This window comes from Periophthalmus magnuspinnatus, chromosome 19, assembly GCF_009829125.3.
Source record: "Periophthalmus magnuspinnatus isolate fPerMag1 chromosome 19, fPerMag1.2.pri, whole genome shotgun sequence".
NCBI lineage: Eukaryota > Metazoa > Chordata > Actinopteri > Gobiiformes > Gobiidae > Periophthalmus > Periophthalmus magnuspinnatus.
In genome coordinates, this window is record NC_047144.1 from 3,371,232 (window position 1) to 3,388,970 (window position 17,739).

At 42.6% G+C, this 17,739-nt stretch overlaps 2 protein-coding genes across 2 annotated transcripts; both read left to right on the top strand.

The window, feature by feature from the left end:
* Positions 1-335: 335 nt before the first annotated feature.
* On the top strand, positions 336-8,394 carry syt15 (synaptotagmin XV). The gene is made up of 9 exons (XM_055229815.1): positions 336-384; positions 2,251-2,443; positions 3,296-3,378; positions 3,430-3,495; positions 4,015-4,334; positions 5,244-5,411; positions 5,547-5,658; positions 6,528-6,704; positions 8,207-8,394. The coding sequence occupies exons 1-9, from the start codon at positions 378-380 to the stop codon at positions 8,347-8,349; spliced, it is 1,269 nt and encodes a 422-aa protein (XP_055085790.1). The 5' UTR covers positions 336-377; the 3' UTR covers positions 8,350-8,394.
* A 1,076-nt stretch (positions 8,395-9,470) lies between these two features.
* On the top strand, positions 9,471-12,773 carry nat9 (N-acetyltransferase 9 (GCN5-related, putative)). The gene is made up of 6 exons (XM_033984392.2): positions 9,471-9,598; positions 10,393-10,502; positions 10,812-10,949; positions 11,053-11,112; positions 11,590-11,684; positions 11,979-12,773. The coding sequence occupies exons 1-6, from the start codon at positions 9,522-9,524 to the stop codon at positions 12,135-12,137; spliced, it is 639 nt and encodes a 212-aa protein (XP_033840283.1). The 5' UTR covers positions 9,471-9,521; the 3' UTR covers positions 12,138-12,773.
* The last annotated feature ends 4,966 nt before the right edge of the window (positions 12,774-17,739 follow it).

Genomic DNA, 17,739 nt, shown 5'->3' on the forward strand with positions numbered 1-17,739 from the left:
CTTTTGTTCAGTAGTAGATTGGCAACTCCAGGGCTGAAATGATCCAAATGATTCAAGTGAAGGTGTGTGGAGTTTAGAAAAAAACACTTCCTGAAATGATGACATCACAAGGTGGAACAGTGTGTTTTCAGCTCGAGAGAAGAACTCAGCCAAAAATGAAACAAAACACAACTCCAGGTCTGTTTGTGATGAGGAAACAACATTAGAACATTAGAAAACAGCGTAACGTGGGCCCTTTTTAAATGGGTCAAAAGGTCAGGTTCACCTTGAGTTTGGGGTCAGTGATAAAAACGTGACGTCATGAGAAAATCACACCTGCCTCAGTGAAGTACCACAGGACGCAGTACTGCAGTTCAGACCAGGGCCAGAGCTGCACAATGACAGGTACGAAATCATGACATCTTTTATATTTTAGACGACAAAACTTCAAGATCGTTTCGTTTTCAAATAATATACGTGCAGAAACTTAAAAATAGGCCGTGATTTTCCACATTAAATGGTAGTACTTAGTTTTCTATTCACACGTGTCTTATATGTGTTATACTTTCTCATTTCTGTCCTGTGAATGTGACGTTTTAGGACTTTTTACAGTATAGTTTTAGTATCGATTAGTATTTGATTTTCGATACTTTCGATACATCCCTAATCGAGCTCAGAGCGTCTGAAACTAGACTAAAGTCCGAGGTTTTGAAGACTTTCTAATGTAGTTTTCCTCCTCAAGAACGTGCCTGTCTGGGTTTACTCTCCCTCTGAACGTCTCACAGCTCTTGTCTCCATGGAGATGTTATTTCTTTCTCTTGAATGTTCCACGGTACGGCATTAACCTCCTGAGACCTGGTGTCCTCATCTGTGGACAACACATTTTGGATTGTTTAGGCCACAGTGCAAAGTTTTAGAAGAACAGCAACAAGAACATGTTCAATTTTGACTATTTCTAAGAGTTTAGAAGATTTATTTATTTTGTTTATTTTTTATTTTATTTTTTTATTTAATTATTTTTATTTAATTATTTTATTTTTATTTAATTATTTTATTTTTATTTGTTTTTATTATTTTTTGTTGTATTTTTATTTTTATTTTATTTACTTATTTTTTTTATTATTTTATTTGATTAAAGCTCGGGTCTCAGGAGGTTAAGGTGACATCGCCAGGCAGTTACAGGTCAGAGGCGAGACTGAAAATTAAGTTTGTTTGTCTGTTTGTCATAAAAAAAATAAATAAAATAAAATAAAAAACTGTCATTTTGCTAGATAAGTTTAATGCCATGCTGGGGGACGTTCTAAAAAGAGGAATAGCATCTCCACGGAGACAAGCCTGTGGCCGACGTCCATCAGGAAAGTTACATTGCAGTGCACAGTGTTTTTAAACCAAGACTAAAAACTGAATGAAGACGGGAGTTAAAGGTGCACTGTGTAACTTTTCTATTGAGTAACCCCATAGAACAGTGAAAATCTGTTATTATTCCATGTTAGACTGAACCGTTCGACCTTTTCTCACGCTCACATCCTCAGTGGGACACATTAAATATCTGATACGGGCTTGTTAAAGTAGATTTTCAGAAATGTACTGTAAAAAGTACTGTTTAAGGTAACATGGGCCAAGGAAAATTGGTCTGAGGGCCACATTTGGTCCCCGGGCCATAGTTTAGACAGGCCTGCCTTAAACATATAATGAGTAGACGCAGCGTTTGATGCTAACGTTATCATCCACTTAGCAACTCAGCCAGTCCGGGAAGATTTTGGAACACCGGAGCTAGTCCCATGTACTTTTACTTTTCCTATAGCTGTTAGCATTAGCTCAAAAAACAAAACAAAAACAAAACTGAAATTATGAGTAATCCAGAGAGTGTCGGCCTTTACCAACCCGTCGACCGCATTCAGATCAGAGCCTCGTTTAAAGCCGTTGTTGATCGTGTAAACCGTAAACCTTGATATCTTATTTTAGATCATAATTAGCATAAAAAGGGGACGTTTGAGCTAACGGCTAACGCACTTTCAGTCTGATTTCTGAGCTTGTGTGGTCCTGGTGAACATCTAGCGACGCTAAACCTCGTCTTTTACCTGTGACTTTGAGCGGGCAAGATAAAAGTGTTGAAATAAACATGTACTTTAATTAAATCGTATGTGAGGAGACGTTCGATTTGACGTAACTCTGGACGCGTCGACTCCGTGTGTCCATGAGCCGTCGTACATTACATCATCATTTAAATATAATGTGACTGTATTCAAATCTAAACCTGTCCTTTCTCAGCTCCTGATTGGCTGCTGCCCGTCTTGCTCTCCCTCTCCTTCCTCCTCCTCTCGCTCCTCTTTGGTTTAACCTTTTACTGCCTGAGGAAGAGGAGCCGAGACCGGAGCCGATACCAGGAGCTGATCAGTACCACGCCCCCTGTCCCAGCATGCACCGCTCCCCTGGTGCTGGTGTCACAGGGAGCAGTCACCATGTCAGTGAGGTTTTATTTATTTAATGCTAGCTTGTTTAATGGGATATAATATTAGGATTTCTGACCGTCAATCAAGTTCAGGGAGAGAATAATTTGTCAGATCTTAATGTTCATATCTTGATTTACGGCGACAATAGTGAAATAAAAACACCAAGATCATGTAAAGGTTTTAATACAAACATTTTAAGACCAAAATGACGAGTCCCACTGCAGCAGTTACAGAGAGTTTTTCAATAGAAAGTGAATTGGATGGTGAGTCGAAGGAGCCGGAAGCGCATCCATGATCACTTCCTGTTTGGAACACGGCGGCTAGCGGGTTAGCCATGTCCATTTATATATACAGTCTATGGGTTTAATACACGGGCGTCAAACACATTTTCACCGAGGGTCACATCAGTAAAATGGCTGCCGTCAAAGGGCCAGGGTAAAATAAATGTAACTACTTTTTAAACTTGTTAATTAACTGTTTCTGTTTTTATTACTCATTCAAGTTACAAATATTGCATATGCATTTTCCTTGACGTAAAAATATGGGTGTGTAACTGACAAAAAAATGACATTTTAAGACCATCATACCTTTTAATTTACTCTGTCAAGGGCCACATAAAATGATGTGGAGGGCCGCATTTGGTCCGCAGGCCTCGAGTTTGACACATGTGGTTTAATATAGTAAAAACTTATATAGAAACAATTGATGTCAGTTGTCTTTTATTGGAATAACAAACAAAGAACAATAGATTTTCACATATTTTTTAAAGGTATTTTAATTTTAGAGATAAATTTACACTCTCAAATTTAAATATTAAATGTTGTTGTTTGAATGATGTTTTTCTGACTCTGTTTCTGCTTCAGTCCTGATGAAATTCCATTTGAGATTCCTCCTCGGTTCCTTTCCCACAAACCTGAAGATCTCCAGCCCAAAGAAGAACCAGGACCAGAACCAGGACCAGGACTGGAACCAGGACCAGGACCAGGACCAGATCCAGGACCAGGACCGGCTGTGAACCAAAAGAAGGAGACCCAGAACCACCGCGGGTCCTTGTGCGTCAGCAGTGAGTCTGTTCTATTCAAATGTCTTGTTATTTCTGTGTTAAACCTGTGAGTTGGACTAGTGGCCGTCCAGTGGTACTACAGCCAAAAAAAAAATTAAAAATCTAAACTCACGGTACAGACACAGGACGTACCTCGCCGCTAAAGGCCAAACCCGCACCACTGAGCTCGGCCCATTCACTCAAACTGGCGGCCATGTTCTGTACACGCTGGAGTGTAGTGGCAGAGTGGTTAGCTCTCTCACCTCACACCAAGAGGGTCCCTGGTCCAATCTCTCGTCAGTCAGGCACCTTTTTGTTTCAGAGTTTTCATGTCCTCCTGATCTGGATCCTGCCTAACATCTGTAGTTGAGACGAGACAGTTTTCTTATGAGTGAGGCCGATGGCGCAGATTGGCAGCCTCACGTCTGCCAGTCTGTCCCAGGGCGGCTGTGGCTGCAATAGTAACTTACCTCCATTTAATGTTGAAATGATGAATGAAGAAAATTATTATTATTCCCTCTCTCTTTTTCTCTCTTTTAGGCTGGTATCCTGTTGGCTCCCTCCGTTCCTCCCTGTACTCCTCCTCCCCCTCACTCCCTCCATCCTCTCCTCTCTCCTCCTCTCCTCTCTCCTCCTCTCCTCCCTCTCTCGCTCCTCTCCTGTGCTTCTCAGTAGAATACAGACATCACTCAGAGCAGCTCGTCGTTTCTCTTTTGCGCTTGTCAAATCTTCCTCTCTGTTTTCACTCAAACTCGACTCTCATCGAGCTCCGCCTACTCCCCGACGACCGCCGCCCCCAACAGGCCAAAGCCCGAAACACAGGCCCCCACCCCGAGTTCAACCACTGCACTGTCTTCCAGGTATGAAGAGGTTTAGACCAGGTTTAGACCTAGTTTAGTCCTGGTTTAGTCCTGTTTCAGTCCTGGTCTAGTCCTGGTTCTGGTTCTGGTCCTGGTGTAGTCCTGGTTCAGTCCTAGTCCTAGTCCTGGTCCTGGTCCTGGTCCTGGTCCTGGTCTTGGTCCTGTTCTAGTCCCGGCTCTGGTCTCTCCAGGTCTCTCCTCAGACCGTGTCCTGGTCCTGGTTCTGGTCTAGTCCTAGTCCTGTTCTAGTCCTGATCTTGGTCCTGGTCCTGTTCTAGTCCTGGTCTTGGTCCTGTTCTAGTCCTAGTCCTGTTCTAGTCCTGGTCCTGTTCTAGTCCTGTTCTAGTCCTGGTCCTGGTCTTGGTCCTGTTCTAGTCCTGTTCTAGTCCTGGTCCTGGTCTTGGTCCTGTTCTAGTCCTGTTCTAGTCCTAGTCCTGTTCTAGTCCTGTTCTAGTCCTAGTCCTGTTCTAGTCCTGTTCTAGTCCTGGTCTTGGTCCTGTTCTAGTCCTGGTCCTGTTCTAGTCCTAGTCCTGTTCTAGTCCTGTTCTAGTCCTGGTCTTGGTCCTGTTCTAGTCCTGGTCCTGGTCTTGGTCCTGTTCTAGTCCTGTTCTAGTCCTAGTCCTGTTCTAGTCCCGGCTCTGGTCTCTCCAGGTCTCTCCTCAGACCGTGTCCTGGTCCTGGTTCTGGTCTAGTCCTGTTCTAGTCCTAGTCCTGTTCTAGTCCTGTTCTAGTCCTGTTCTAGTCCCGGCTCTGGTCTCTCCAGGTCTCTCCTCAGACCGTGTCCTGGTCCTGGTTCTGGTCTAGTCCTGTTCTAGTCCTGGTCTTGGTCCTGTTCTTGTCCTGTTCTAGTCCTGTTCTAGTCCTAGTCCTGTTCTAGTCCTGTTCTAGTCCCGGCTCTGGTCTCTCCAGGTCTCTCCTCAGACCGTGTCCTGGTCCGTCCTGAGTCTGGTGGTGCAGAGTGTGGGGGCAGACTCCAGACACAGGAGGGTGGGGCAGGTGGAGGTCCCTTTAAGAGGAGACCTGTGTCACACCGGGAGAGTCCTGTGGAGGGCGCTACAGACACAACAGCACCAACAGGTTTGACCCTTGACCTTTACCCCACTTAAGTGTGTTATGTGTTTGGACGTTTTAAATCACAATGTTCATCTAAAATAACTTAAAAATAAATAAAATAAAGTTTGTAATAATGACGTACATTTGTTTAAACCACAGCAGGGTCCTCCTCTGGGGGAGGTGCTCGTCTCTCTCGGTTACTCTCCTCACAGACTCACAGTGGGCGTGGCCAGAGTCAGAGGACTGCACCGGGACAGCAGCAAAAACTCAGGTGATTCCTCCCTCTCTCTCCCCCCTCTCTTTTCTCTCTCTCCGCCCTGCTTTCACTTATCTCCCTCTCTCTGCTCCATCCCATCCCCTTCCTTTCCCTCTCCCTCTCTCTTCTCTGCCTCCTCTCCTCTCTCCTCAGTATAAAGTGCGGTAGTGAATGTCCCTCCCTCCTTCCTTCCTCGCTCTCTCTCCCTTTCTCTCCCCTGCCCACTCTCTCCTTCTCTACTCGCTCTCCTCTCTCTCCCTTCCTTGGTCTCTCCCCCTCTCTCTCTCTTTCTTTCTCTCTCCCTATCTCTCCCCCTTCCCTGTTCTCTCTCCCTTTGCCCTCTCTCTCTCTTTCGCTCCCCTTCCCTCTCTCCCTCTCCCCCTTCCCTGTTCTCTCTCCATCTCTCTTCCTCTCCCTCTCTCTTTCTCTCCTCCCCTGTTCTCTCTCCATTCACCCTCTCTCTCTCTCTTTCACTCCCCTTCCCTCTCTCCCCCTTCCCTGTTCTCTCTCCATCTCTCTTCCTCTCCCTTTCTCTCTCTCCTTCCCTGTTCTCTCTCCATTCACCCTCTCTCTCTCTCTCTCTCTCTTTCACTCCCCTTCCCTCTCCCCCTTCCCTGTTCTCACTCCATCTCTCTTCCTCTCCCCTTTCCTTGTTCTCTGTCCCTCTCCCTCTGTCCCCCCCTTCCTCCCCCCCTCTCTCTCTTCCCTCTCTCTCTCTCTCTCTCCTCCTCCCTCTATCTCTCTCATAAACCTCAGTACTGCGTGTTCATCAGAGTACATGTTTTTTTAAGTACATTTTCATGCTCAATAGTTTTCAGACCCTGTACTTTTACTCCTCGTCCTCGTGTCTCTGGTTGAGGACGTTAAACCTCTGTGGTCTTTAGGGTTTGTGGTCCAGGTCTCGGTCCAGGTCCAGTCTCAGGTTCGGTCTAAACTGGGTCCAGTCCTTGAGTCCGAGGACGATCTGAGTCTGAACCTGAAACACTCGTTTAAACTGAAGCAGAGTCAACTGGAGCAGAGCTGTGTGAGAGTACAAGTACTGCATAAAGACAAGGCCACAGGTACTACTACTGCTACTACTACTGCTACTACTACTGCTACTGCTACTACTGCTACTATTACTACTGCTGCTACTACTACTACTGCTACTGCTACTGCTACTACTACTGCTACTACTACTGCTACTACTGCTGCTACTACTACTGCAACTACTACTACTGCTACTACTGCTACTACTACTGCTACTACTACTGCTACTACTACTACTGCTACTACTGCTACTACTACTGCTACTGCTACTGCTACTGCTACTGCTACTGCTACTACTGCTACTGCTACTGCTGCTACTACTACTGCTACTACTGCTACTGCTACTGCTGCTACTACTACTACTGCTACTGCTACTGCTACTACTGCTGCTACTGCTACTACTGCTACTACTACTGCTACTGCTACTGCTACTGCTACTGCTACTGCTACTACTGCTACTGCTACTGCTGCTACTACTACTGCTACTACTGCTACTGCTACTGCTACTACTGCTGCTACTGCTACTACTGCTGCTACTGCTACTACTACTACTACTGCTACTGCTACTGCTACTACTACTACTACTACTGCTACTACTACTGCTAAAACTGCTACTGCTGCTGCTACTTTACACGCCAGTCTCTTCTTCTTCTCCTCCTCCTTTACACGCCGGTCTCTTCTTCTTCTCCTCCTCCTTTACACGCTGGTCTCTTCTTCTTCTCCTCCTTTACACGCCGGTCTCTTCTTCTTCTCCTCCTCCTTTACACGCCGGTCTCTTCTTCTTCTCCTCCTCCTTTACACGCCGGTCTCTTCTTCTTCTCCTCCTCCTTTACACGCCGGTCTCTTCTTCTTCTCCTCCTTTACACGCCGGTCTCTTCTTCTTCTCCTCCTCCTTTACACGCCGGTCTCTTCTTCTTCTCCTCCTTTACACGCCGGTCTCTTCTTCTTCTCCTCCTCCTTTACACGCCGGTCTCTTCTTCTTCTCCTCCTTTACACGCCGGTCTCTTCTTCTTCTCCTCCTTTACACGCCGGTCTCTTCTTCTTCTCCTCCTTTACACGCCGGTCTCTTCTTCTTCTCCTCCTCCTTTACACGCCGGTCTCTTCTTCTTCTCCTCCTTTACACGCCGGTCTCTTCTTCTTCTCCTCCTCCTTTACACGCCGGTCTCTTCTTCTTCTCCTCCTTTACACGCCGGTCTCTTCTTCTTCTCCTCCTTTACACGCCGGTCTCTTCTTCTTCTCCTCCTTTACACGCCGGTCTCTTCTTCTTCTCCTCCTCCTTTACACGCCGGTCTCTTCTTCTTCTCCTCCTTTACACGCCGGTCTCTTCTTCTTCTCCTCCTTTACACGCCGGTCTCTTCTTCTTCTCCTCCTTTACACGCCGGTCTCTTCTTCTTCTCCTCCTCCTTTACACGCCGGTCTCTTCTTCTTCTCCTCCTTTACACGCCGGTCTCTTCTTCTTCTCCTCCTCCTTTACACGCCGGTCTCTTCTTCTCCTCCTCCTCCTTTACACATTGTTCTCTTCTTCTCTCCTCAGACTCCTGCGTCCCTGTGGGGGCCATGGTCTTGGGGCCCTTCATGTTCTCTCGGGGCCCTCAGCTCTCTCACTGGATGGACTGCCTCTCCGCTCCAGCAGGGGGCGCAGTGGAGCGGTGGCATCCTCTGGGGCCCCCGGTCTGAGCTACACACACCGTCTAAGAGTCTGATACACACACTTGAATATAAACCCACTTTACTACACACACTTTTATTTGTAGCTGATGTCGCGCTAACCGGAGGCACTGCTGTGTCTGAAGCTCTGTCAAGTTAGACTTTAATATGAGCTTTATTTTAACTGGAACATTATTTGAACTGGGACTACAACACATGAACTGATTTGTGTCGTTGAACAGGTCCCTCTCAAATAACGCTACAGTCACGCGCTAGCTAGCATTAGCATTAGCCAACAGTTTTCCCGTTAGTTGCTCTCACCTTTTTGTTGAAAATCAAACTCGTAAACAGAACCACGGGCGCTCGGATCGATCACAGGCTCCGGAAAATATGTTTAAATCCATTTTGTTTAGTTTTTTTTACTAAGCCACATTTAAAAATCTTTTTTGTCCAGGTTTGCTAATGTGTGCATTGCATCTCCATGGTAACTGCTGAACATTTCACCATAGACATGCATGCAGAATCCCTCCAGTGTGACGTCACTGCAAAAGTATCAATGTGGCGATTATTTTAGCTGAACCGTTTAGATCATGTCGAAATGAGAATGTTTTTGTTCTGAAATAAATGCAGTTTTTAATCCTGGTCTGAACCTTTTTGTCCCTCTGTTCCTCCTGTAATTGTGTCATTTAAAGTAATAATAATAAATCTGTTAAAACTACTTTATTGATCATTATAACTTATATATTAGATTTTCAGTTGAATGTTTTCTTCAGCTGTTAACTGTTTTGTTTTTTTGTATATTTTAGTTTGCTCAAAGTATGAACATGTTATAAATAAACCCTCAGCTTTTTCAGCAGGTTTCAAACTATAATTAAAAAAATACTTTAACTTTTCAGACAGTTCAAAAATGTATTGGAGTAGAAAGTATAAAGTGCATTTTAAATATTTTTAGTTTAATGTTGAACACAATTTGTCAAACAGAAGAGAAGTTTGGACCAAAGTTCGACACAGCAGTTACATAAAGTGTCCAGCAGAGGGCGCGCTCCTGCAGCAGTTACATAAAGTGTCCAGCAGAGGGCGCGCTCTTGCAGCCTCACACTGTCAGACACACGAGCCTCTGAATGCGGAAGTAAACAGAAGCAGCGCGTGGACTCTGCTCAACAGTTTAATTCACGATCTGAGGATGAAATAAAGTTTAAATAATGCGGATAAACGAGGACACGTTACTGGAGGGACACAGAGCAGTGCTCGTGCCTTATACACCTGAGCACGTGCCCAGGTAAATACTCTTTATAACACTACAGTACTACATATTATACTATACCACTACAGTACTACATATTAAACTATACCACTACAGTACTACATATTAAACTAACACTACAGTACTACATATTAAACTATAACACTACAGTACTACATATTAAACTATACCACTACAGTACTACATATTAAACTATACCACTACAGTACTACATATTAAACTATACCACTACAGTACTACATATTAAACTATAACACTACAGTACTACATATTAAACTATACCACTACAGTACTACATATTAAACTATACCACTACAGTACTATAGATATTAACACTACTGTGACTCTGAACTGCACCTGCTGAATGTAAATGTGTATGTTAATGATGAATAATTAAATACTTTTACTTTTTAAGTACATTTTTAAACGGGTACTTTTTTCATGTGATACTTTTACTTTGACTTGAGTATTTCTTGACCTTGTATCTGTACTTTTACTTAAGTAACAAACTGAGTGCTTCTTTCAAGACGTCTCTCTCCACCTCAGACCTGTCGTATTTAACACAGGAGCAGCTTAAATAAATACTGCACATTTGTGTTGTACTGTGAGTTTTTGAGCTTGTGACTGACAGAAATGATCAAGTTCAGCATTTGGGATTTTTTTTTTTTTGTTAAATTCCTGCAGAATTGACCTTTTAGATGTTTCATGACAAAGTACAATGTGATCTGTAGAGAAAACTGTCTGTGTTTATATAGATACACTTGTATATATACTCATGTACATTATATATATGTTTGTATATTTCTCAGGTATCACGGGTGGATGCAGAGTGAGGAGCTGCAGCTGCTCACAGCCTCTGAGCCTCTGACTCTGGAGCAGGAGTACGACATGTGCAGGAGCTGGAGACAGGACACAGACAGTGAGACACTTTAAACACTTTCACTTTGTGAAAACACTCAGGGGTTTTGTTCCACAGAAACAGATCCATGATTTTTATGTTTTGTGAATGGCACACGCCCTACGCTCACATCGAGTTCAAAAATAAATAGGTTGGATTGTATTTTCAGAAATCTACATGTTCATGACCTGCTGCTCCAAACCTCCTCCGTCACATTCACTCGGTGTATTTTATTTACTGTGAGTCAAAGTCAAAGCCAAAGCCAAAGCTCTGAGGTTTTTCCTCGTGTGTTGAATCTGTGCAGTTTATGTTTCCTCTTTAATCTTTCAGAGTGCACCTTCATCGTGTTGGACCGGGAGCAGTGGAACGCCGGAGTGCAGGAGGAGCAGTGCATGATGGGAGATGTCAACCTGTTTCTAACCGACCCCGGTGACCCCAGCCTGGCCGAGCTGGAGGTCATGATCGCAGGTCAGAGGTCAAAGTTCATTCATAGCACCTCATTTCAGAAAAGTGCAGGGTTTTGTGTTCAATAACCTTCTGAGTTAGATACAGTTTTGTGTTTTTTTTCCAGAGCCCAGATTCCGAGGAAAAGGCGTGGGGACAGAAGTGGCGTGCATCATGATGAGCTACGGTCAGAAAACCACACGTAGACGAGAGTTTGTGTTTATAAGTTTTGACCATAGAGTGTAGGGACAAAAATAGTGAAATAAAAACCCCAGGATCATGTAGAGCGGGTTAATACGAACATTTAAGACCAAAATGAGACTGAAGCAACAGAGACAGAGAGAGAGGACACGGCTTTTCAATGTAAAGTGAATTGGAGCCAGAGTCGATGAAGCTGATGCTCACTTATTTGGAAAATGGCGGCTAGTACGAGAGCTATGTCCGTTTATATACACAGACTATGGTATTGGCATATTAAAGATATCTGTAATTGTATAAAATTAAACCTGTTTCCATGGTGATGTGTGAGAATACAGCTGATTGGCAGGTCTAATTACAGATGGCAGCTTTAAGTCTCATGAACTAGAGTGAACTATTATATTTCAACTCACTTCCCACAGTAACATTATAAACATTGTGTAATCAGTCCGTTCTGTTTGTGCAGGAATCTCCAAACTCGGGATTAAAAAGTTCCAGGTGAAAATTGGTTTGGAAAATCAGATCAGCATCAACATGTTCAAGAAACTCAACTTCCGCGAGGTAAAGAGTTTTTCAAACGTGATGTAAATGTTTTTGTTAAATATGGTGATTCTCCGGTCACAGAGCTTTGTGTTGTGAGATTCTACGACTAAAACCAGTTTAGTAAACCCTAAAATGACTCTGTATGACCCGATGTGTCCTCAGTAAATGGACAGATGAGAGACAGGTTTAAGAGGGATGGTAATGACGTCTTTAAACCACTAGGGGCGCATGTTTCAGCTCGTTACTTCTCTCATAAATCATATTCAATGTTAGAATAAGTATCTGACCTGCTGTTCCCCTCCTCTCCTGCAGGTGTCCTCGTGTAAAGTGTTTAAGGAGGTCACTATGGAGCTGCAGGTGGATCCCTCCGTCCAGACCTGGATCCTGGACCGGACTTCTCAAGTCCAGGAGCGGGACTACAGAGAGAGCTGCAAGAGGCGGAAACCAGAGTCTGGATTAAACCAGGATTGAACTGGGACTGAACCAGGACTAAACCAAGAGTAAACCTGAACTAAACCAAGACTAAATCAAGACTAAACCAAGACTAAACCAGGAGTAAACCAAGAGGAAACCGGGACTGAACCAGGACTAGACCAGGACTAAATCAGGACTAAATCAGGACTAAATCAGGACAAAATCAGGACTAAACCAGGACTAAACCAGAACTGAACCAGAACTGAACCAGGACTGAACCAGGACTAAACCAAGGACTGAACCAGGACTAAATGCTCCTGATAACCTCATTCTGACAGATTTCTGGACAAACTAAAGACATTGGACATTGTGGTGGAGAATTATCAGAGCTCTACTTTCTGAAATCTAATATTTTCACATTTATTTATGTCGTAGTAAAATGTGACATGATTGAAATGGTTTAGTTTGTTTTACTTTTGTTTATCACTGAACTCAGGCCTGGACCAGGTTGTGCTGTTCAGTTTGAAGTCAGTTCACTCTCAAATGTATTTATTTTCATTTAGGAAAGTAATTCTGTTCTGAATATCACCAAATGAAAGAGGAACTGTTCCGGAAACCGACCCGGCTCAGACTGAACTCAGCTCTGGTCCGAGTATTCAGAATAATGACAGAAGTAACGAGAGGAGCGCACTGTGCAGGTGGTGCCACAGGTGGTGCACGTGGTGCTCTGGATTAAGTCTGTTTTTGTCTATTTTTAATCTTTTTTTTTTTTTTTTTTTTTAATGAACAGTTATCGCGGCTGAACGGACCGGTCATATGTTTTTATTTATTCTAAACTGTTTTTCCACACTGGTCCTTTAGGTCATATTCACACTAGCACTGGTTAGTTCGCTTTAATCAAACTCTAGTTCTTTTGGCCACAAAGTCCGGTTCGTTTGTTCAGGTGTGAATGCGCAATCGAACTCTGATACGGTCCAAAAAAGCGAACTCTGGTCCGCCAAAAAACCTAGGTCTCGGTCCGATTGAAGTGAACTCTGGTACGGTTCGAATGCATCTGTGAACGCCAAGCGGACCACGGGCCGCTCCAAAGACACGAAGTTGATTACATGCAGAGCATTCTGGGTAAATAAAACCAAAACAAACACGGGTGCAAAGCTAGCGGAGCGGAGAAAGGGCTCGTGGTCAGACGTGGAGTGAAGAGGAGGTAAAAGCCCTCATAGAAATATGGTCTGACAAAAATATATGTCAGTTACTCGTGACCACGCACAAAAACAACGAGGTTTATAAATTAAAAAGTGAAAAAATGAAAGCAGTAGGATTCCCCCGCACTGTAGCACAGTGTGGCGTTGTATTGACCAATAGACGAGCGGCGTTTCTTCTTCATGGTTTTTTGTCTCGTTTCCTTCCTGGTTTTTGGTACAGCGCCACCACATGTGAAGGATTAGACAAGCTTCTCAAAAGGTTTGGTTTGTTTGACAAAAAGCAGTGTGAAAGCAAACCGCTCCAGTTGAAAATGTTAACAATGTTTCAATTTTGGTCCCGAATCGAACCGAGTCTACTGGACTATTAGGTGTGAAAACGACCTTAGAAGCAGAATCTTTCAAACCTCTTTTCAAACCTGTCAGAGAGAAGCTGTGAAGCTCTGGCCTCAGTCCTCAGCTCCTCCAGTCTCACACACCTGGATCTCAGTCACAACGACCTCCAGGACTCAGGAGTGGAGCTGCTGTGTTCTGGACTGAAGAGCGCCCCCTGCAGACTGGAGACGCTCAGGTGAGATGCTCCCATGATGCACTCTGCCCCCTTGTGTCCACATGAGTGTAATGCTGTGTCTTTAGGCTCTGAGCTCCGCCCCCTCCCACCTGAGAGAGTTAGACCTGAGCTACAACCATCCAGGACCCTCAGCCGAGCTCCTGACCGCTCTACAGGACCAGCGCCCCCTGCTGTCTGTCAGGTGAGAGCGCCCCCTGCTGTCTGTCAAAGGCACAACCACACACACAGCAGCACACTGGAGGTGAGGCCTTTAGGCACAAAGGCAGAGGAACCACCAACCCTCAGGCGACTCCCAGCTCCATCTGCATTGTTCAAGGATGTTGGACCTGGTTTATGGATCAGATCTGTGTAATTACTGGACCTCACAAGAACTGAAAACTGGCACAAAGGTCAGAGTTTTCTCTGTCGGCTCAAATGAACAAAGGTGAACCAACTTCAGTGCTCCCACTAAGACCTGTCCTGCAGCAGCAGTACTACTACTAATACTACTAATACTACTATTACTATTACTCCATACATACTAGTATGTATGTGTACTAGTAGTATTTATACTTGTGCATGGCACACAGAGTTATTTCCTCTCAAAGACCAAAAAAAAAGTTTACTTTTTACTGTTTCAGTACATTTTTAAAAGTATTTGTTTCAGATTTTCAGATCTATTAAAGCTTCAAATGTGGTGATTTTGATAAAGATTTGAGCTGAATTTTGTTTTTATTTGTATATTTTTGTTTGTTCAAATTCTGAATGTGTTAAAAATAAACCCTCAGCCTTTTCAGCAGGTCTCACACAATCAGAAAAAATACTTTTACTTTTCATAAATGTAGTGGAGTAGAAAGTACAGATACTGCTCTCAAATGTACTGAAGTAAAAGTAAAAAGTACACACTTTTACATTTTTACTTTTACTTACAGTGGGGAAAAAAGTATTTATTCAGCCCCAATTGTTCAAGTTCTCCACTTAAAAAGAGACGCCTGTAATTTTCATCAGTTTCACTTCAACTATGAGACAGAATGAGGGGAAAGAATCCAGGAAATCACACTGTAGGATTTTAATGAATTAATCGATAAATTCCTCAGTAAAATAAATATTTGTCACCAACAAACAAGATTTGTGTCTCTCAGACCTGTAACTTGTTCTTTCAGAGGCTCCTCTGTCCTCCACTCGTTACCTGTAAATAAATACCATGTAAATAAATGGCCTTAGAAATCCTTCACCTTCATCTTTGTTCTGAATCCTATTTAAATTCAACATTAATATGTGTAAATTATAATTATCCAGGCTGTGATAAACTTAAGCCTGATTCAAAAATCTCAAATGTCAGATGTTCGTCTTTTTTCAACAATCACGTCTGTTGAATCTTCGCTGACAGAAGATGTCGACCTGAGGATTCTGGCCTGTCCCATGAAACACCTTCATTTGAGATTTTGCCAACATCAGACTGAACGTGACTGGACTCTGACAGTGTTACAGTTACATGGATAAACCTGTACTGAATTACAAGTACAAGTACTGCTGCCAAAATGAAGTAAAAATGTAAAAAATATATGAAAAATACTTGTTAAAGTGGTGTCTGGGGCCGATGGCTCAGTGTCACTTCTGTCTGTGTCTGTAACAGTAACTCAACCACCACAGAGTGAATCAATGAAACAATGTGAAGTGAACCAGATAGAAATGTATTATTATTATTATTATTATTATTATTATTATTATTATTATTATTATTATTATTATTATTATTATTAAAGTGATAATATGGAACTTTCTGTGCATGGAAAGTCATCTGCATAATAGAAATAGAATGTTAAAGTCATACTTTGGAACATTCTACATGGAGATAAATACTTTTTATGGCACTATGTGGAATATTTTAACAAAAGGATCAGCATCGCCATGGAAACAAACAGGAAGAGGCTCTACTCCAGGTCAAATAAGAGTCAGGTTTGTGGAGCTGCAAGTCTCCTCACAGTGAGGATAAATGTGTTTTCTACGTTTTTCAGTCCAATAAACAATAATGAAAAAGTCTTGCTTTTATTTTTCTCTACATTTTGTCAAAAAAGTCACATACTATGGCTTTAAGTACAAGTACAGTTTTATAAATCGACTCAAAAAGTCCATATATCCTGAAACACCTGTTCTTTATTAGCTGGTTTTGTCACTGTTGTTATGTTGTGGTGACATCACACTGGAGGTCTTCTACATGTATCTCTATGGTGGAATGTTCAGCAGTTACAATTGAGACACGATGCACAAATTAGCAAACACAGCAAAATAAATGTTAAGATTATCTGAAAAGTCAAGAAAAAATAGAAAATGGATTTAAACTTGACATTTTCAGGAGCCTTAGATCAAACCGAGCTCATGGTTCTGTTTAAGAGTTTGATTTTCAACAAAAAGGCGAGAGCGACAAACTGAAACACTGTTGGCTAATGCTGCTAGCTTGAGACTGTAAGGTTGTTTGAGAGGGACTTTTTTAACAGATCAGCTCCTGTTGTAGCTCCAACTACGTCAGTTCTTCATGGTCAGATTATGTTCAAATAAAACTCAGATTAAAGTCTAACTTGCTTCAGACAGAGCAGTGCCTCCAGTTAGCATCACACCCTCAGGGAATGTTGATGACACGAGCTGCAAAGGATCAATACTAGTTTTGGTCCTTGTTACATTTTTGTTGCTAACAGTTTTTGGCTCATTGACGACAAATCTTATCCAAATATCCATCAAATATACAAATTTAACTACATCACATTTACTTATAAAAACAGTAAAAGTAAGACTGTTTTCCTGTTTGTTGTATCACATAACGTTGCCCCTATTACAGTTTCAAGTGCATTACTGCCCCTGGTGGTGGTTGTCCTTCTCTGCAGCCTCTGGACTTTGGTCTTGGTCCTGGTTCTTTTTCTTAGAATCTGGATCAGTTTCATTGTGAACTTAAGTCTAAACTGATGTCATAAAATGCTAACATTTTAAAATAATAAATGTCCAGTTGTTGTAGACAGACTGTTCATAGCCTGTTGTTGAAAGCTGATGGTTTGGTCAGTACTAATGAGAACAGGCCTCTCCAATGCCCTTTATACAGACAGGCCTAAACACACATTTTGCTGCAGTTGTAAAATCGTGTCACAAAACGGCATCATCTGCACAGAAATGTATGAACCTTTCTCTTAAATTGGAACCAACTGAATGAATAAATATAGTGGAAAAATAGCGGGCCCAAAGTTGAGCCTTGGGGTGCTCCTTTGCTTAAATTCAAAATGTTAAACCCACTGGCCTCTACTGCCTGGGTTCTGTTTGAAAGATCATTTTAGGACCAATCACATTTAGCCTTGTCAAAACTAATCTGCTTCAGACGCTTCAAGACGACTCCATGATCCACTGAATCAAAAGCTTCAGTTAAATCAATAAACAGAGACACACAGTTTTGTTTGTTGTTAAGGGCTGTAAAAATGTCATGTCAAACTTCTGTGGTTGCAGTGACACTCTGCTCTTTTCTCAAACCTGATCGACAAGACTTGAAAATAGAACATTTATTTAAATAAGTTGTAACTCGATTTGCAACTAACTTTTCTAAAACTTTTGCAAGACGAGGTTTTTTAGACACAGGAAATGATTTACATTTTCAGTCGTCCCACCTTGAATTGTTATAAATATGTAATAAAGGTTGAATTAAATATGGGGCAGTGAGTAATAGAAGATCTGGATCAAGGTCATCAGCTCCTGTGGACTTGTTTGGGTCTGTGGAGAGGAGAGCATTTAAGACCTCCATGAAAGTGAAAGGTCTTAAAGAGAAAACGTGACTGTTATCTGCCCGAGGTTCAGACTCAACATAATCAAGACCAGAAGGACCAACATTATGATCCAAAACTTCACATGTACAGATAAAAAGCCTCAATCT

What these genes read in the sequence shown, in the direction of transcription:
- syt15 (XM_055229815.1), top strand. An exon ending in AGACACAACAGCACCAACAG is followed by an intron (nt 5,412 to 5,546) that starts GTTTGACCCTTG and finishes TTTAAACCACAG; the next exon opens with CAGGGTCCTCCTCTGGGGGA. An exon ending in GCATAAAGACAAGGCCACAG is followed by an intron (nt 6,705 to 8,206) that starts GTACTACTACTG and finishes TTCTCTCCTCAG; the next exon opens with ACTCCTGCGTCCCTGTGGGG.
- nat9 (XM_033984392.2), top strand. Translation starts at nt 9,522, where the DNA reads ATGCGGATAAACGAGGACACGTTACTGGAGGGACACAGAGCAGTGCTC. An exon ending in GCTGGAGGTCATGATCGCAG is followed by an intron (nt 10,950 to 11,052) that starts GTCAGAGGTCAA and finishes TTTTTTTTCCAG; the next exon opens with AGCCCAGATTCCGAGGAAAA. An exon ending in GTGCATCATGATGAGCTACG is followed by an intron (nt 11,113 to 11,589) that starts GTCAGAAAACCA and finishes CTGTTTGTGCAG; the next exon opens with GAATCTCCAAACTCGGGATT.